Consider the following 19,030-nt stretch of genomic DNA (forward strand, 5'->3'; position numbering starts at 1 on the left):
TTTTGCAGAGTCCTTTGCGCCGAGCGGTGAGCGACAAATAGATACAGCCAATCAGACTCCGAACTGCAACATAGAGTGATTCTGAAGCCGCCAATCCCGCCCCGCGGCGACGGGGCCGCCGGAAGTCGTAGTTTCCGAAGCGCTGCTCGTGAGGCAGCTGCTCGGGCCTCGTGAGCCGCGGAACTACAAGTCCCGGCGGGCGCAGCGCTCGAGCACTTCCGGCTCGCGCTTCTGTCCATTTCCCGGCCGGCTGTCTAGGGGCACCATGAAGCGGGAGGGTGGCGCTGCCGCTCCAGGGCGGCTGCGGGCGGGTGAGTGTCCGTGCGGCGCGCCCGGATCGGGGCTCGCGCCTCGAGGCAGCGCGGTGGGGCCAGGCGGGCGCGTCGGGGCCGGCGTGGGGGAGGTTTGGGCTGGGGGGCGGGGCTGGACGTCCAGGGTCTCTGCGTCGGTCAGTCTCCCTGCCTGTCAGCTCGTCTGTCGCTTGCTCCTTCCCTCTTTCTCTCATTCTTTATTCGTTCCTTTTTCCTGCATTCACTGGGTGCCATGCACGGTTCTAGGCGCCGGGAGACTGCGGAGAACACGATCCCAGGTCTCATAAGCTCATGGTCTGGTGCAGGGTTCCTCACCCTCCGCGCTCTTGACAGTTCCGGCCGGGTCATTCTTTGCTGCGAGGGGCTGGCCGTGCATTGTAGGATGTTGAGCACCATCCCTGGCTTTTACCCACTAGATACCAGTCAACACATTCCCCTGCCGTTGTGACAACAAAAATGTCTCCAGACATTAGCAAATGTCTCCTGGTCTAGAGAAATGGCGTGGAGGGACTGACAATGGCCAGACGAAATTCCAAGGAGCAGTGAGTGAGAGGTGCTATGACAGAAAAAAACAGGGTACTGAGAAAGCGAGGGGGGGTGGCAGCGCTACGGTTAGCCAAAGATCCGATGGAGAAGCAGCCAATCCTGGGATGTTGCGGGAAGAGCATTCCAGGCAGAGGGAGCCACAGGTACAAAGGCCTTGGGTAAAAAAGGCCTTGGCATACCCCAGTGAGTATCGCCAGTGGTGGAGTTGAGTGAGGAAGTGGATGAGGCCAGGGGAGGTTCACACGGTGCAAGGTAGGGATTTTATGGTGCTGACAACCAGGCTGTTGGAGGACTTGAAGCACAGGAGAGGCAGGAGCAGATCTCGGTGTAGTAGACAGCCTTATCACATGTGGAGATCGGACTTGGGGGTTCACTGGGGAAGTGGGAGAGTATGAGAAGGCTGGGCCAACCTCTTAGTCCCCATTGGGGTCCAGCTGTCCAGGCATGGTTGTCCTGAGCCAGGCCAGGGTGGTCAGTGGGGGCTGGGGCTCAGGTCCAGGTGTGGGTCCTGTTGGGTCCCATGCTGCTCTCAGAGAGCAGGGTGGGGTTGCACCCTGCTTGTTCCTTCGCTTCCATAGGAGCACCATGCTGCCTGGACTGTCTGCCCACCTTTCTCACCACCTCTCAGACCCCTCCCTGGGGACACACAAGCCCTCTCTGGGCTGCCTGCCCCCTAGCCTTCCCCAGGCTTGTGGCCTCCCCTTCCCAGACCCCTTCCCTGAGGACCTGTGTGGCAGGCATTGCCTCTCTGATGTAAATGCCTACTTGCACTGCTCTGGGTCTTCATGTTTTCCACAGAAGCCCTGGTCCCCATGTCCCAAGGTTCTCGCATCCTATAGCTACAGTCTCTCCAGAAAGCCAGACTCTCCCTCGGAGGGGAGCAGGGATATGGGCAGCCAAGCTGAGAGAGGTGACTGCCCAGGAAGAAGGGGCCCCCAACCTGAGCCGTTCCTGTGACATGACTTCCACTGTGTGTAACTGTCAAGATATTTGTGGGACTGAGTAGAAAAGATCAGGGTCTTCAGCACCCACTGAAAAGTCTCTCAGAGAGAGTGAATGAGATTCGCGAAATGTTGACCCTCTGTCCGCCGCCTCCCCCATAGGCTCCTCGCACCTCCAGGATCAGACTTGTGTTTAGCTGTCAGTGTGCCCCCCTCCCCAGCACAAGAGCCCCCAGTAGCGTGACCCTTGGCTACCTGGCTGGCTGAAGGGCCTGGGGAGTGGGAAGAAGATACAGCTGCAGGGTCTGCCAGCCTGGGGGCACCATCAGCACACATGCTGCATGTGGCTGCTCCCCAGCTTGGTGTGGGGCCATGCACCACCCTGTGGGGCTTCTAGGTTTGTGGCAGCAGTGGAGGAAGCAGAAAGAATGGGGCTTGGCCAGTCGGTGTCACCTCTTGCTGGTGGCGTGTCCCTGGGTGGGCTTCCTGGCCTATCTCAGCCTCCAGCTGTGGCTGTCACGGAGGAGCTGCTGTCCGTGGAGCTCTCCCACTTGACCCGTGTGTCGTCTTCCTGATTCTTTCCAGATCTGGGTCCATCTCTACTAGTACCACCTCTAGTGTTATGAGAAACCCCAGGCCCAGAGTCACGTGGCTGTTAAGGGGCAGCAGTAAGATTTGAACCATGTCTGTCTGGTGCCTGTGGCCTTGGCCACTGTGCTATACTGTCTCCATGACAGACACCTGTGTGTGAAGTTCCAGCACATGCCCAGCACAGTTCCAGCACAAGAGCTGTTGGCTGGGTGTATCTGGCTCTGAATCTGGGTCCCCACCAGCCTGGCCTTACCGGTGGGTAGGCACCTAGGACTTCACCATGCCCTGTGACTGGCTCACACAGGAGGGACCCTGGAAAGGGACCCACCAACCCCTTGGCTTTTTTTTTTTTTTTTTTTGAGACAGAGTGTCACTCTGTTGCCCATGCTAGAGTGCCATGGCATCACCCTAGCTCACAGCAACCTCAAACTCCTGGGCTCAGGCGATCCTCCTGCCTCAGCCTCCCGAGTAGCTGGGACTACAGGCATGCACCACCATGCCTGGCTAATTTTTTCTATATATTTTTAGTTGGCCAATTAATTTCTATTTTTAGTAGAGATGGGGTCTCGCTCTTGCTCAGGCTGGTCTTGAACTCCTGAGATCAAGCAATCCTTCTGCCTCTGCCTCCCAGAGTGCTAGGATTACTGGTGTGAGCCACCACGCCCGGCCTCCCTTGGCTTTTTTTTTTTTTTTTTTTTTTTGAGACAGAGTCTCGCTTTGTTGTCCAGGCTAGAGTGAGTGCTGTGGCGTCAGCCTAGCTCACAGCAACCTCAAACTCCTGGGCTCGAGTGATCCTACTGCCTCAGCCTCCCAGGTAGCTGGGACTACAGGCATGCGCCACCATGCCCGGCTAATTTTTTATATATATATCAGTTGGCCAATTAATTTCTTTCTATTTATAGTAGAGACGGGGTCTTGCTCTTGCTCAGGCTGGTTTTGAACTCCTGACCTTGAGCAATCCGCCCGCCTCGGCCTCCCAAGAGCTAGGATTACAGGCGTGAGCCACAGCGCCCGGCCCTCCCTTGGCTTTTGACAGGTGTCCCCAGGGTCCCCAGTGTGCTGGTCCTGAGCAGGAGCCGAGTGGTTGCTCCCTGGAGGAGGGTGCAGCTGGGTGGGGCTGATGAAGGAGGAAGGTGGGCACAGGAGCAAGCTTCCCGGTCGTGGCCCTGTAGCTGGGTGCTGAGACAGGACAGATGCCATTTCTTCCTATGCCCCAGAATGCTCTCCCTGCACTGTATCTGGCCAGCCCTTTACTCCGGGAAGCCCTCTGGACTTCCCCCACACTGGGCCAGGTCCCCATACCACAGACAGCCATGAGAGGTGACTAGGTGGCAGCCCCTAAGGGGCAGTGGGGCAACGTGAAGAGGGGTTAGAGCCCGGCCCTCCCTCCAGCAGAGGGAGCTGTGGGTGCTGGAGCAGCGTGGCCAGGGTTGGAAAGGCTGGAGCTGGCGGGGGGGGGGGGGGGGGGGGGTGCAAAGGGGCAGAGTCCTGGGGAGGGGAAGCCAGTTAGGAGGCCTCTGATAAGTTGGGGCTGTGGGCGCAGAGAGCAGGGAGAGACGAGGTGAGGGCGGAGGCCGGGCCGGTTGCTGGGAGGGAAGGGAGGCCTGTGGAGGTTCCAAGGGAGAGCCCCAGGGGCCCCCACCATCACACCCTGCCTGTTTGGGATGGAAAAGACGTGCTAAGGGAACGTCACAGGAAGTGCGTGTGGCTTTGCTATGGCAACTAGGCCTGTTTATGTAGGATTTGGTGGCCTGGGCCTGGGCCAGGGGGCCAAGGCAGGGGCTGACCCAGGGTCCGGGTGGTCTTGGGTGCCTGGGGCAAGCTCTGTGATGCCAGAGGCTGTGCTTGGAGCTCTGGCTGCAGTCCAGCCAGTTGGCCACACACAGCTCTGTGGCCAGCGGGGCTGAGGCATCTCAGCTGCACCAGGCTCCTCCCAGGGCAGTCACAGGCCTGATGGGTCTCCGCCCCCTTGCTGGCTCAGCATGGCTGTTTAGGGGATACCCCAGCCTGGCTGCCTGGGGTTGCTGGAGGAGCTGCCTGAGGCCGAAACATCCCAGCAGGGAGCTGCACCTGAAGACCCTGTTTGCCCCAACTGCAGCAGGGCCCACCTGGCTGCTCACTCCTCTGGCCCAGACCCCTCTGGGTGTGTCCAGGGGGAAGTGGGGTGGGGACCTGTGTCCGCATCCTCCTGGAGGTGATGTCCCAGCAGATCCTGTGCTCCAGCTGGGCCTCGGGCTCTCTCCTGAGAAGGGATGGGACAGCTCCTGAGGTGTCAGAGGAAGGGCTGTGCTGGAGCAGACTGCCGGCCGGCACGACCGAAGGCAGGCTCCAGTGCTGCACTGGACCTTGAGTGTCCCCCAGGGCCCCAGAAACCCTTTGGATGTGGAGGGACAAAGACCCCTGGGTCTCCACCCCAGCCTCAGGTGAGGTGGGTGGGGCCGCACCGGAAACCACAGAGGAAGGCTGCCTGCTCATGGCTCAGCCGGCCTTCCTCGCCCTGCAGGGCCCTGAGTGTCCCAGGGTCCCCGTGAAAACAGGCATCCCGCCAGGTGCACAGACCGCTTTCTTCCTGACCTTTACTCTTTAAAGACAGAATCCCCTGGTCCCAGGAGCACCTGCCCCAGGCTCTGGGGACAGGTAGGTGGTGGGGGCTTGGAAGGGAGGGGCAGGGAGCTGATGGGGAAAGCCCTTTCTCCCCTGGCCTGCCCCTCTCGGCTTTCCCAGTTTGGGCACAAGGGTGCCCCTCCCGTGGAAGGCAGCTTCCTCCTAGCACCGAGAACTGGAGGGCAGGAGAGACCAGGCTTCTGGGGCACAGGGAACCGCCGGAGAATTCTTGCTGTGGTAGGGGGCCTCAGTAGACATGGGGTGTGGAACAGGTGCTCCCACCCTGGGGGCTGGGGCATGACACCCCCACCCAGCCCCCCTGCCTCCCAGTGGCAGGGGTGTTGGGGTGTGGCCTGCAGGGCCTGGCCTAGAGGATCGGGGGAAGCAGACTGCTATTGCAAAAGTCAGGCCCTGTGGGACTGGGCTGAGGGGAGGCTTCGGGCATCTTGCTCAATTCCAAGGTGCTAAGGATGGATCTCCGTGTCCCGGGCAGGGCACAGATGGGGTGCTGGACTCCAGCCTGGGGTCCTGGCCAGCCCTGGGTCCCAGGCTGGGGCTGAACACTGAACCCCAGGCCAAGCAGGGAAGGAGGGAGGGGGACATACTGGGCCTGGCTCTCGGGCAGTTTTGTACGTCCCCCCCACCCGGGGTGTGTGTGTGTGTGTGTGTGTGTCACTGTGGGCCTGGCTGTTATTGGCCAGCCGGGACTTTCCGGCTGATTTGCATGTTGCCCTGCGTGCCTTTCTGTTTACCTCACTTTGGAGTGAGGGAGAAGCCAGACGCTTGCTCTCCCAGACTGAGCAGCAGGCGCTCGGGGCTGGCAGGCTGGCTGAGGTCCCCGGGGAAGTGCCTGCTGGGATCCCAGCCGCCTGGGCCCCTGGTGTCACTCACTGGGGCTCTCAGCTGGCCTTGCAGCCCTGGAAACTTGCAGTGGAGGGAACAGATGGGTTTGTAAAATCCAGGTCAGTGTCTCCCAGCAGCCTGCCTGCGAGCCCCGACCCCTCCCCGCTTCACAGAGGCGGAGCCGGTCTCGGCTTCCCCACGAGGGCTGCACCTTTTGTGCTGACGGTGAGTCCTGGAGTCCTCAGGTTCAGGCTGTCTGGGCCTCCCCTGGCTGGGGCATCCTCACCCCAAGCAGGATACAAGCCGAGCCCCTGGCTGTTCTCAGACCTTCTGCTTATCGAGGAGCAGGCGGCTCTGCTGGGAAGTTGGGGAGCAGACTGGTAGAGGGTGGGAGCGGGGCTTCCAGCCATGACATGTTCACAGCTCTTTCCCAAGGCTGTCTCTGAGCTGCAGGTGCCTGGCACTGCCTACTCTCAGGAGCCCCTGCCTCTCCCCCGAGAGCCTGGTCTGGGACACAGCCAAGCCCCTCGAGTCACATTGGGCCTGTGGGTATCGGGAGGGGTGGCCTGTGTTTGGACCCTGTCCCAGCTCCTGGTTGAGGCTGGGGCTGTGGGAGGGCAGAATGCAGGAGCAGTGGAGCCTGGCTGTGCACTGGCAGGCCGATGGGGGAATTGGGGACAGGAGGAGAAGGGCTTTGGCCAAGCTCTTGGGACCCCTCACCCATCTACTTGGACCCGTAGGGTGCTCAGAGTGAGGCCGAGTGTCTCAGGGCAGTGCCGACCATGGGGACCGAGTCACCCCTGATCTGTGAGATGTCGGGCTGAGGCCTGAAGGCTGAGTGTACCCGTGGCTGGGCAGGGGGCATTGCAAGGGGCAGGCAGGGGCTGGACAGCCCAGGAGCCCTTGCAGGGAATGCCAGGGCTCCCTGCTGACCCACAGACCGGGCTGGGGAGCCACTACAGGGCCCAGGTCACACTGCACGGCCATGGTGTGGGTGACGAGTGCAATCCTGAAGGCGTGTGTGCAGGGCAGACACCACCAGAGGGGCCAGGCCAGGAGGGCCTGGCAGGGAAGGTGCGGGAACCCACTGGACTCCCTGTGGGTTGGAGCAGAGACCATCTCTGCCACCCTCTTGGCATGTGCCGGCTCAGCAGGTGTCCCACCCAGACCTTCTAGCAGCTTGTTTTCTCTCCTGTCCCTTGGGGCCTTGGCCCATGGGCAGGCCACCCTGAGGTGAGAGCAGGGCCACCAGGGTGGGCTCCCTGCTGCTGCACTGCCCCAGGGAGCAAGCTTGTTCCAAAGGCCCCACCCTGGGGCAGTAATCCTGGGCCGGGAGGGCTCCCCGCAGGGAGCTCAGCGTCAGGGGCCTGGCTTGCAGACTGCCAGGGGCACCTGCTGACAGAGTCCAGTGGCCCCCCGGGTGTGCCACTGCACTGCTAGGGCAGGTGTTGTCTCGGCAGCTCCATCCCCGAGATCTGTCCCACATGTGACCTGCTGTCTGGTCCTTTCTTCTCTAATCTCCTACTTCTCCTACACGTGCCCCTGGGCCTGGCCAGAGTTCCCGGGGCCCACCTAGCCCCTCCGCTGGGGAGGGTGATCCCCACGTGCCTCCCCTGCCACCCAGCCCAGAGCCTCAGTGGGCACACCTGGGGGTGTGGTGACTAACAGGCTCCCGCCCCTGTGGGGCACATCTCTCTCCTGTTCTCTGCTTGTCATGAGGCTCGTACTTTAGCCCCCAGGCTCGCTCTGGGGTGTGGCCAGGTGGCCACTGGCCGGCTGGGTCCTGACAGCACCTGCTGTGGCAGAAACTCATTCCTCTTGCCTTGGCTGGTCCCCATGTGACGGCTCCACTGTGTGTGCCGCACCCTGGGTGAACCCAGTGGGCTGGCAGAGACACTCCCCGGGGCCCAGCCTTGGCCCCAGGGACATTCGCCCTGTGGAGGGGAGGGCCAGGAAGTGACTGGCTGTGACTCAGGACCCAGAGAAGCAGACAGAGCCAGGTGGGGGTCTCTCCACCTCTGGAGGGCGGGCTCTTCAGAAGGGCAGAGCCCTAAGCGATGGCTCGCCTGCCTGCGCCCAGCTGGGTGGAGACGTGGAGGGGACTGTGCCCACTGTGGACCTGCCCGAGTTGGCCCTGGTGGTGGAAGGAGGCTGTAGTGTGCCCTGTGGGCTGGACGGGGCAGGCCTGCCGCCATTAAAGCCTCTTGCTTGTGCTCCACCCACAGGGGATGCTGCCCGAGGACCCTAGATGCCTCTCTAGAGCATGAGCTCGGGCAAGAGCGCCCGCTACAACCGCTTCTCCGGGGGGCCTGCCAACCTTCCCACCCCAGACATCACCACCGGGGTAAGGGTCTGCCCTCTGCACACCCCACACAGCCGGAGTCCCCAGCACGCTCCAGTGACTCGATACCGACTGCACAGCTTCCAGAGCAGACCCCTTCCTACCCCGGGGGCCCCTTGGGGTGGCACTGTTCCGAGTCTGTTTGCTACTGGTGTATCTGCACGTGCACATGCCTGGCCTGTTAGTGTGTGAGCATGTGCACACGTGCGTGGCTTTGTTCTCTCTGGGGACAAGGTCAAGTCTCCTCCATTCTCTCTACAGACCAGAATGGAAACGACCTTTGGACCGGCCTTTTCGGCCGTCACCACCATCACTAAAGGTGAGACTGAATGCTAAGGCCAGTCCCGGCTGCAAGTATTCAGGGCACCCCTACCCCCACCCTGCCAAGGCCCGAGGGCCAGTTCCTGGTGGGGCAGGTGCTGGTGCTGGGCGCTGGTGTCGGGCTCCCAGCCACTGTCCTTGCTGCCCCCCATCCCTGCCCTCCTCCCACTCTGGGCAGGACTCAGGCTGCCCGTCCCGCACTCAGCCTCCCTCTGCCTTGGCACTGCCGTGCCCCCCCACCTTGCTTGTCCCCTCTCCAGGTAGCCTACCCTGACTTCCTAGCACCACCACACACGCCCGGCCTGCCCCAGCCTCCTGGCCAGCTCCCGAAAGGTCGCAGGTCCTCTCTACAGAGGCGACAGGCGACGGCACAGCCCCCTTCCCAGAGGAAGGAGAGTGATGGGCCCCTCTCAGGGCCAGGGGTTCTAGGGCGGAGTTTGTCCCTTGCCTTTTTTGGCACTCCGCCCCTTGTAGAGGGACACCAGCTGCTAATTAGGTTTTAATTATTTCCTCCTGGTTTCCACTGGCCGAACTTAGCCACTGGGTTGAGGCCACCTAGGACACCTGCTCACACCAGCACCTCTCTGCTGCTGCGTGATCCCTCAGGGGCTCTGAAAGTACCCCCTGTTTTTCTCATCTTTTTTTTTCCTGAGGAAAAAATAAGTATCACCTCCACCATCCAACCCCACCAAGAAATGGTTCCCTCATTTCCCCCATCCCTTTAGAAACCACAGAGCACCTGTCACAACAGTTGAGCATGCCCAGCACAGAGAAGGACGTGGGCCTGTGGCACCTTGTCCGGGTGCCGGGACGGGCCAGAGCCAGGTGGTGAGGCACTGACAGTGGCCTCTCCCAGGCCCCTCCCATTAAGATGGGGAAACTGAGGCCTGGTCACAGGGCAGCTAGGTTAAAGCTTGGATCTTTAGCCCAGGCCTTTGGAGCTGGTTGTTGTGACAACTGAACCTGAGGCCGGTGACAGCCACCCCAGGGCCTCTGTCTGGGGACTGAGGAGGTGGCCCTCCCTGGCTCCCACAGGGACAGCTGACCAGCACCTTCCCTAGAGGCGGCAAGAAGGCCGTGGCTGGACCCGGGTTATGGCCGGCAGCTCCCTCCTCTGTGAACCGAGGCTATCAGAGAACTCACCTGGCAGGGTTACCTTAAGGGTCAAAAAAAGTGTCCTCAGTTCCTGCCAAGTGACCTTAGGTGTAATTAAGCAGAGTTGGCCCTGTGCCTCGGCTGGGCAGAGCAGCCCCAGGCCAGACTAGGGTGACAGAAACCTTGTAGAAGCTTTGGAAAAAGACTCCTCTGGGGATTAGGGCTGGGTGCCAGGAGCTCCCAGGCTCAGCGCTGGGACTGCCCAGGGGGCCCAGGCCCTGCAGCTGCCCTCCTGGCACCAGTTTGACCTGGGGCGGCAACACAGTTTCCCACCTGTGCCTGCACCCTTTGCATCCTGCCAGGGCCCTGGGAAGAGCTGAGAGCTACAGGTGGCCCCTGGGCCTGATGTGCAGCCAGGCCCTGCTCCGCCCCACCGCACATTCCCCCCGGGGATACCCCCGCCCACCCGGCGCAGTCAGGCCCCTGCGGCGGCCCTCGTTCATGGTGCCCTGCCCCTCTCGTTCATGGTGCCCTGCCCCTCTCGTCTTGGCAGCTGATGGGACCAGCACGTACAAGCAGCACCGCAGGACGCCCTCCTCCTCCAGCACCCTCGCCTACTCCCCGCGGGACGAAGAGGACAGCATGGTAGGTCCCCACCTCCAGGAGCAGTCACCTCTGATGAGCCTCAGGTTCCCGGAGGAGCTGACAGTGAGCTGGTGAGGCAGAGGGGACAGCAGGTGTGGGCACCCTGAGGCCTGAGCACACGTGGTGAGTCCACGAGACTAAAAGGAGGCCCCTGTGGCTGGACCGTGGGTGGCAGGGGGCAGCCAGTGAGGGCGGCCGGGCTGGGGGATGTGGTGCCTGCAGGCCAGGTCGAGGTGTGTTTGGCCCCATCTTAAGAGGGCTGGGAGGTATAGAAGGTTCAATCAGGAGAGTAAGAAGATAAAAGCTTCCTGTGCTGCTGGGTAGAGAATGAGTGGGCTTGTGGCATAGAGGCAAGGGTCGAGGGAGGTCTTGACACGGGAGATAGGCCATGGCAGGTGGGGAAGGGTGAGTGGGCCCAACCATGGGGTCAGCAGAGGCAACAGGGACCTTTCGAGGCCTGTACCAAGTGCTGGGGCAGCAGGAGGACTCCCTGGTGCTGCTCTGCAGAGTGAGGACGGGTCTCGGGTCACGGTGGCCATTTCTGCCAGTCTGGTCACTGGTGCTCACCGATGGGCTCTGGGCCAGACTGGGCCCCTGGGTGTTGGGGACCAGCCCAGCCTTGGGGCAGGGGCACAGCGCACTACGTCACCACACTGCGGCCAGCCGTCCTCTCAGGCGTGGTGGCCCCACTAACAGATCCGGCTAGCGGTCCAGTGCTCCCAGTCTTTCTCCGACCAAGGCTTCTCCCCATGCCCAGTCGCCAGGCCTGGTCTCTTTTCTTTCTCAATAGGAAGGAAAAACTTTCTTAATTAATCAAACAAACACACTCTGCACTAGTCCCTGAGGACAAGTTGACCACCCTGTTCCCTCAGGCCTCAGCAGTGTGGGTCACAGGTGGCCCCTGCCTACCACCTCCACCCCTAGGCCTGGCCCCCGTCGGCCCCTGTGCCAGCCCCTGCCAGTCCCACTCTTGCCCTCTGGCTAGGTCGCTGCAGGCGTGTTTGACTCACTTCCTCTGGCTTTCCCTGCTGTCCTCACGTGGAGTTTCCATGCAGATAGGCCACCCGGGACCCTGAAGGGTGGTGGGCACTGCCCTGGTGAGGCACGCGGGACACAGTGCCCTCCTCTGGCAGCTTGGGGACACCCGACCCTGCAACTCCTGTGCCTCTGTGTCCCGCAGGTTTCACACCTGGGCTGCTGGGAGGAGGGGTCATTCCCACAGAGGCACAGCAGAGCTGCAGGTGGGGGACCTGCAGTGTGGTGTCCTCCTGGGGCTGCTGTCAGAGCACCAGGGGAGGGGCCATGGGGAGCAATAGCTCTTGGAAACTTCTGGAAGCTTCCAGGCCCAGAGGGGAGGAAGGGACAGTGCCTGCCCCTCCCCCAGGACTCCCCAGTTGGTGGCCCAGGCTCAGGGCAGCATCTGTGGTCCTCACCTACTCTCAGAAGTCCAGCCGGGGTTTGGTGGGGGCACGGCCCTACCTTCCCCCTGGCGGGGTCTGGTGTCTCTTGGCCAGAGAGGCCAAGCAGGCGGCTGAGCCCAGCTGCGGTCCCCCAGCCAGCCTTCCTTCCGTGCCCTTCCATGCAACAGTCTTGGGCCTTTGGCTGCCTGGGATTGGCTGGTGGAGGTGCCCCTCTGTGGCCCACATTCCATCACGGGAAGCAGGAAGCAGCCTGAGCATGTCCTCGTAGAATTGAATAGCAGGAAGTCTCTCCGTTTACACAAAGAAAGTTGGCAGACGTGAGCAGGCAGCCCAGCACCAGAGGCCGTGGCCAGCCCTGGCAGGCAGGCGGGCGCCCACACACACCCACGGCCCCTGTGGGCAGCCAGAGGGCCTGCTAGGACAGAGGAAGCCCCAGGGGCACCGCTGCCCCCCAGGTTCCACAGGCTTTGTCCCTGTCCTCCTCCCACCCCACCCAGACCCCATGCTGAGACCCTGACGGGCCACCTCTCTCTGCACAGCCCCCCATCAGCACGCCCCGCCGCTCCGACTCAGCCATCTCCGTCCGCTCCCTGCACTCCGAGTCCAGCATGTCCCTGCGCTCCACGTTCTCCCTGCCCGAGGAGGAGGAGGAGCCGGTAGGTGTTGGGGCTCGGCGTGGATGGCCTTTAAGGGCCATAGCTGTCTTCAGCCTGGCTGGCAGCGAGAGGCAGATCAGGCTGGGTCAGGGCCTCCAGTCTTTGTGGGTCTATGTCAGGACTGAGGGGCCAGGTGGGTCCCCCAGGCATGTCCTCCCCCTCCCCCACCCCAGGGACAAGCTTGGGAGTCTGCGGGGCTCAGGTGGGCCTTTCCAGTCTTCTTCGCAGGAGGAGGGGCAGTGGGGTGGGCCGGGACTGGGCAGCTGGATGCAGTCCACCCTGCCCGGCCATCAAGGCCCCCTTGGCTTCATCAGGCCCCTCTCAGTTCAGGTCCCTGCCCCTGGGGGCAGCCCTGGGCCTGCAGGGGCCAGGCACCCGGTGGTGGCATGGCCCAGCGTGGCCCTGCTGCCGTGCTAGCAGCCTGTGCCCACGCTCCCCTGCCCTGCCATTTCCAGGAGCCGCTGGTGTTTGCCGAGCAGCCCTCAGTGAAGCTGTGCTGCCAGCTCTGCTGCAGCGTGTTCAAGGACCCTGTGATCACCACGTGTGGGGTGAGCCTGCCGTCCGACCCTCCGACCCCTCTCGCCACCTGCCCAGCCCAAGGCTGCGGGAAGCAGCCCCCACAGTGCACCCCCGAACCCCCAGAGGCGCGGGTGCTGCTGGCCCCTTGCATGTGGAGCTGTGGCCTTGGTCACAGGCCTGCTCTGGCTGCCCAGACAGTGTCCCCGGCAGTGGGCTCGGGGCAGGGGTGAGGCCCTGGCCGCTGCTGGCTGTGGACTTGGGCTGAGGAAGACTCTGCAGCCATCCCCCAAGTCCGCCCTTTGTCCCCACAGCACACGTTCTGTAGAAGATGTGCCTTGAAGTCAGGTAGGTGCTGCCCCAGCCCAGGCCTGGCCACCTGTGGGCTATTTTCCCCGCTGCAGAGGGAGGTCCCGGCTTAGTTCAGCTTCTCCTGGGCGGGTGGTACTGGGGCTGCTGGGGCAGTCAGCCAAGGTTCAACCTCCCTGAGCAGCACGGGGGACCCGGCACCTCTGGGGTCAGTGCTGCACTCTGTGGAGGCTGTCCTCGCTGTGAGGACACGTCCTGCTGCTCCAGTACCTGCTCCCGCCGGTGCCGCGCCCCAGGCTGGCTGCTGCGCACTCTGCCCTCTGGTCCTCCCGGCCCCACCCAGGCTTTTCCGGGCTCAGCTGAGAAGCTTCGTCGGCACCTGCTCTTCCTTCTTGGTGGTCCAGCTGTGCCCGTTCCATGCCGGGCACCTCAGAGGGGCGGATGGAGGGTGGATCAGGCACCTGATAGTGGCTTGTGTCCACCCAGGTGGGGGATCGTGTTCCAGGCCTGCCGCTGCTCCCCCACCTCTCCAGGACTCAGTTTCCCACTGGGCAGAGCTGTCCCCACTGGGCAAAGCTGCCAGGGGACGGGGTGGCCAGGCAGGCCGTGGGGAGTCAGCATGTCCTCCTTTCCCAGAGAAGTGCCCCGTGGACAACGCCAAGCTAACGGTGGTGGTGAACAACATCGCGGTGGCCGAGCAGATCGGAGAGCTCTTCATCCACTGCAGGCACGGCTGCCGCGCGGCGGGCGGTGGGAAGCCCACCATCTTCGAGGTGGACCCCCGAGGATGCCCCTTCACCATCAAGCTCAGCGCCCGGAAGTAAGTGCCCCTCCCCTAGCCACAGCCCCTGGTGGGTGCTGGGCAGCTGTGCCTCTCTGGGAGCCCCGTTGTAGGGCCCCAGCTCAGTCCCTGCCATGTCCTGCCCTCCCACAGGGACCACGAGGGCAGCTGTGACTACAGGCCCGTGCGGTGCCCCAACAACCCCAGCTGTCCCCCGCTACTCAAGATGAACCTGGAGGCTCACCTCAAAGAGTGCGAGCACATCAAGTGTCCCCACTCCAAGTACGGGTGAGTGGGCGGCCCAGTCCCTCCTGGAGCTGCCTGGTGGGTGCTGGTCCCCAGGGAGCTGGGGCATAGCTGGGAGCCACACCTGTAATCCTCACTGGAGAGCCCTGAGCCTCTGGGAAACGCAGGTGGGGGGCTGGGGGTGTGAGGGAAGGCGAGGGCAAGGGCATTCCCACAGCTGGCTCGGGGGTGGACTCCAGCAAACGGGCAAGGTTGAGAGGGGAGAGGAGGCAGGAGCGGGTCCTTCAGGGCGTTACTCCCAGGGAGAAAGGAGCCCTTGAAGAGCTTTGCCCAGGGTGATGTGGTTTGCCTTCACTTGTGAAGTGGCCTGCTGGTTGCTAGGTGGGGAGGACAGGCAGGTGTGGGTGGAGGAGGCTGGGTCTGGAGTGCACTGGGCACAGGGGCGGAACATTCCAGGGGGGATCACTGGGGTCAGAGAGGCACAGGCAGCAGTCTTGCCAAGCAGGCAGGTGGGCAGCCGTCCTGTCACTGCAGGTGCACGTTCATCGGAAACCAGGATACGTATGAGACACACCTGGAGACTTGCCGCTTCGAGGGCCTAAAGGAGTTCCTGCAGCAGACGGATGACCGCTTCCACGAGATGCATGTGGCGCTGGCCCAGAAGGACCAGGAGATCGCCTTTCTGCGCTCCATGCTGGGCAAGCTCTCAGAGAAGATCGATCAGCTGGAAAAGAGCCTCGAGCTCAAGTTTGGTGAGGGCTGGCCCAGAAGCGTGGGGACCCAGCCCCTGCTTCCGGCCCCAGTGACACCCCCTCTTCTGCCACTCAGATGTCCTGGACGAAAACCAGAGCAAGCTCAGCGAGGACCTCATGGAGTTCCGGAGGGACGCATCCATGTTGAACGTGAGTGGGTGGGGCCGTGGGCGGGGGGCCGGGAGGTGAGACCTAGGAGGCAGTCTGCGGGCAGAGCACCATGTCTCAGTCTGGGCCCTAGCAGGGAGCCTCCCCCTCTGACCTTCGCCCCTCCTGATCAGGATTAGGGGCATGTGCTCTGGGGAGGGCTGGGGAGGGTCACGCTGCCCTGCCCAGGCCGCCATGGAGAGGCTGCATTGGCAGCTGCAGCAGCTCTGCCCACCTGCCCTTCCCTCTGTTCCTGGCTTTGCAGGACGAGCTGTCCCACATTAATGCGCGGCTGAACATGGGCATCCTAGGATGTAAGTATGGGCCCCTCGGCTCCACCTGCCACCCCTGAGGCCCCCGCTAGGTCCCTCACAGCTTCTCCTATCTCTCTGCAGCCTATGACCCTCAGCAGATCTTTAAGTGCAAAGGAACCTTCGTGGGCCACCAGGGCCCCGTCTGGTGTCTGTGTGTCTACTCCATGGGTGACCTGCTTTTCAGTGGCTCCTCTGACAAGACCATCAAGGTGGGTGGGGTCCTGCAGCCTGGCTGTGCTGGGTGGACACTGCATGCCAGTCTCTGCTAGCTGTAGCCTGCCCCTGGGCGGGCCTTCTCACTGATGGCTTCCTTCCTTTCTTGCCATGCTGCCCTTTGGCACTGGGCTGACCCTGCTGGGACCTATTCTGGCCCTGGTCTCTGCAGGTGTGGGACACATGTACCACCTACAAGTGCCAGAAGACACTGGAAGGCCATGATGGCATCGTGCTGGCTCTCTGCATCCAGGGGTGAGTCCAGGTGCATATATGGCCACTGCTCACAGGGACAGGAGCCACCATGCTGCTGCTGCAGCCTGTGGACTGTGAGCTCAAGCCTGCATGGCCGTGTGCCCTCTACCCTGAACAGCGCTGGCTCACTGGGTAGGTAGCAGGAGGTGAGCTCCTTTGTGGGTCTTCTCTGAAGTCTGAGCAGCCTGGCCCTGGCCCTGGCCCTCACCCTCCTCAGGCACCCAGAGGACAGAGGTCTAGGACATTAGAGGTGGAGGCAGGTGCTCAGCTGTCACTGGCCTGCAGCCAGAGCCCTGGCACAGCTCTGGGCATGAGGCCATGGAGCAGCCACCCTGGCTTTGTGGGAGTGAGAGTGTGTTTGTGTATGCGTGTGTGTGCGTGCGTGTGTGTGTGTGTGTGTGTGTGTGTGTGTGTGTGAGGGAGGGAGGGAGGGAGGGAGAGATGCTTGCTTACAGGCAGTGGCAGCTTGACTGCCAGGACCCCGGGATTTATTCAGCGCTAACAGTCGGGTAATTACCTCCCAGCTCGCTGTCAAATGCTCTCCAGGCAGGCACCAGGGGTTGGGCTGCCACTTCCAAGGTTCCTGTGTGGAGACAGGAAAACAGGCTGCGGCTTTGGGAAACTGCACTGGGCCAAGCTGCAGGTTCCCTGTGGCCAGGCGGACCTCCTCCCTGGCTAGGGCAGTGTCAGGAGAGACGGCAGTTTCTCCTGCCTTGACACATTGGTCTTGCTTCCCCAGGTGCAAACTCTACAGCGGCTCTGCAGACTGCACCATCATTGTGAGTAGGGGCCGTGGGCAGGCGGGGGGAGGGGGCACCCGGCACACACTCCACACTCCCGGCACACCCTTTCCAGGGCTCTGGGCTCTGAGGCTTCCCATCCTCCCTGCTAGGTGTGGGACGTCCAGAACCTGCAGAAGGTGAACACCATCCGGGCCCATGACAACCCAGTGTGCACCCTGGTCTCTTCCCACAACATGCTCTTCAGTGGCTCTCTGAAGGCCATCAAGGTATGGCGAGGGGTGCCTGTGGGTGCAGCTGCCGAGGCGTCCGATGCCCGCTCAGCCCACACTCACGGCCATCGTGCAGGTCTGGGACATCGTGGGCACCGAGCTGAAGCTGAAGAAGGAGCTCACAGGCCTCAACCACTGGGTGCGGGCCCTGGTGGCCGCCCAGAGCTACCTGTACAGCGGCTCCTACCAGACAATCAAGGTGCGCCCGAACCACACCCTGCCCGGGGGGGCTCTGCCCTCCCTGCCCTACCTCGTACACACCCTGGGTGGGCAGGTGGGCTGCCCTGTGGTGTTTGAGCCCCAGAGGCCCTGGAGGTGAGGTGCCTGGCCTGGGACCAAGTGGCCCCCACTTACCCATAGATCTGGGACATCCGAACCCTCGACTGCATCCACGTCCTGCAGACGTCTGGCGGCAGCGTCTACTCTATCGCTGTGACAAATCACCACATTGTCTGTGGCACCTATGAGAACCTCATCCACGTAAGGGGTGGCCACCTGGGGGCAGGGCGAGACTCTGGGCCCATGTCCCCCACCTCGTTTTCTCTCTGAAACCTGCCTGTGCCCACCCTTCCAGGTGTGGGACATTGAGTCCAAGGAGCAGGTGCGGACCCTGACCGGCCACGTGGGCACGGTGTATGCCCTGGCAGTCATCTCCACACCAGATCAGACCAAAGTCTTCAGTGCATCCTACGACCGGTCCCTCAGGGTGCGTGCTGTCCCAGGTGGTGGGATGCTCAGAGGATGGGTGCCCGGGCTCCAGTGGGTCCTCACATCACTTGCGTCCCCCCAGGTCTGGAGTATGGACAACATGATCTGCACGCAGACCTTGCTGCGCCACCAGGGTAGCGTCACTGCGCTGGCCGTGTCGAGGGGCCGGCTCTTCTCAGGGGCTGTGGATAGCACCGTGAAGGTGAGTGTCTGGGGCTTGGGCCACCCAAAGGGGCTACACAGAACAGCAGGAGCAGGGGAAGGGTGGTGAGGAGCTAGCAGCCCCAGGCGAGTGGCGGTGGAGAGCAGGTGTGGACCTCAGTGTCATTGGGGTAGGATGGCCACAGGTCACCTGAATGAAACATCCCTTTCTTTGCAGGTTTGGACTTGCTAACAGGATCCAGGCCAGGCCTTGGCTGCTTCTTGGCCTGCCCTGGAACTGTCTGAGCCAGGCTGGCCACATGGGCTGGTCGCGGGGGTCTCTGCTTGCCCTGTGGGGACAGGTGGACAGGCTCAGGCAGCCAAGCAGTGCCCTCCCTGCCCTGTGCTCAGTCCTGTCCTTGCTGCTGCCAGGACAATGCCCAGGCCCCTCTCTGGGTGCCAGGTACGACGCTGCCCGGCTCACCGTCAGTCCCCGCCCCAGATGGACTGTGCTGGCCTTTTTACTCACCTTTTCTACTGTTTTTAGACTGTATATAGATTTGATTACTTCCCGATTGAAATAAAAGCTGCACAGACTGTGGCGCTGAGTGAGGTCAGGTCCTTGGAGTAAGGGGGCTGTGTGTGGCCTTGAGAAAGTTGGTGTGCACTGGCACCAGCCATGAGGATGAGGGACGCTGGGGACAGACCACAGAGCAGTTCCTTTGGTTGAGCCCAGGACTGCGTCCCCTCTGGGGACCTACATGCCAGGAGGAGGCTTGGCACACCTTGGCCCTGGCTTCCAGCCCTGCTTCCCTGCTTTCCCCAACACACGCACTCCCAAAAAGTGAGCCAGGCAGCTCTGTTTTCTGCTGTTTATTGACAGCCGACAGCAGCTCCCTGCCCCGACCCCCCTCCCCACCTGCTGGAGCCCCAGCCTGGGCCACCCACCGAAGAGAGGCCGGGTGGGCGTCCGGACACATCCACTTTCAGGGAAGCACTGGGTATAACACCTGGAAAGGGCCCCGCATGCCCAGATGCCCCCTCAGCCAGCCCCCTCCACCCGCCCCGCACCACAATCGCTGGTTTTCGGCGGTTTTTTTTTTAATTCTTTTTTTAAAGAAATGTCAAAGTTGTGCCCAACACTTGTGGATCAGCAAACACGAGAGAGGAGACCAGTCAGTACTTCTTGGAGAGGGAGAAAGAGACAGGAGGGGAAGAGAAGGCGGGAACAACCACACGACACAGCCTTGGACCATGAGTAGAAGTGTCCTTGGAACTTGGGTGGGGTGGGCTGGCTGCCCTGCAGGGCCAGCATGCGGCC

General features: G+C 62.3%; 1 protein-coding gene across 3 annotated transcripts; it reads left to right on the plus strand.

Moving 5' to 3' along the window:
- The first annotated feature begins 213 nt into the window (after nucleotides 1-213).
- On the plus strand, nucleotides 214-18,310 carry TRAF7 (TNF receptor associated factor 7). Of its 3 annotated transcripts, XM_012743583.3 has the most exons (21): nucleotides 214-311; nucleotides 8,062-8,180; nucleotides 8,439-8,496; nucleotides 10,147-10,238; nucleotides 12,199-12,315; nucleotides 12,771-12,863; nucleotides 13,146-13,179; nucleotides 13,777-13,960; nucleotides 14,075-14,209; nucleotides 14,702-14,919; nucleotides 14,996-15,069; nucleotides 15,332-15,380; nucleotides 15,462-15,589; nucleotides 15,766-15,848; nucleotides 16,588-16,627; nucleotides 16,741-16,857; nucleotides 16,937-17,059; nucleotides 17,221-17,340; nucleotides 17,435-17,566; nucleotides 17,651-17,770; nucleotides 17,948-18,310. In XM_012743583.3, exons 2-21 carry the CDS (start codon nucleotides 8,100-8,102, stop codon nucleotides 17,960-17,962), a joined length of 2,013 nt encoding a protein of 670 aa, XP_012599037.2. In that variant the 5' UTR covers nucleotides 214-311; nucleotides 8,062-8,099; the 3' UTR covers nucleotides 17,963-18,310. The 3 variants fall into 3 exon arrangements, with proteins under 3 accessions (XP_012599037.2, XP_012599041.2, XP_012599042.2); XM_012743587.2 differs by lacking the exon at nucleotides 8,062-8,180 and having other exon boundaries at nucleotides 232-311; XM_012743588.3 differs by lacking the exons at nucleotides 214-311; nucleotides 8,062-8,180; nucleotides 8,439-8,496; nucleotides 10,147-10,238 and adding an exon at nucleotides 10,267-10,361.
- Nucleotides 18,311-19,030: the final 720 nt, after the last annotated feature.

Source organism: Microcebus murinus, chromosome 19, assembly GCF_040939455.1.
Source record: "Microcebus murinus isolate Inina chromosome 19, M.murinus_Inina_mat1.0, whole genome shotgun sequence".
NCBI lineage: Eukaryota > Metazoa > Chordata > Mammalia > Primates > Cheirogaleidae > Microcebus > Microcebus murinus.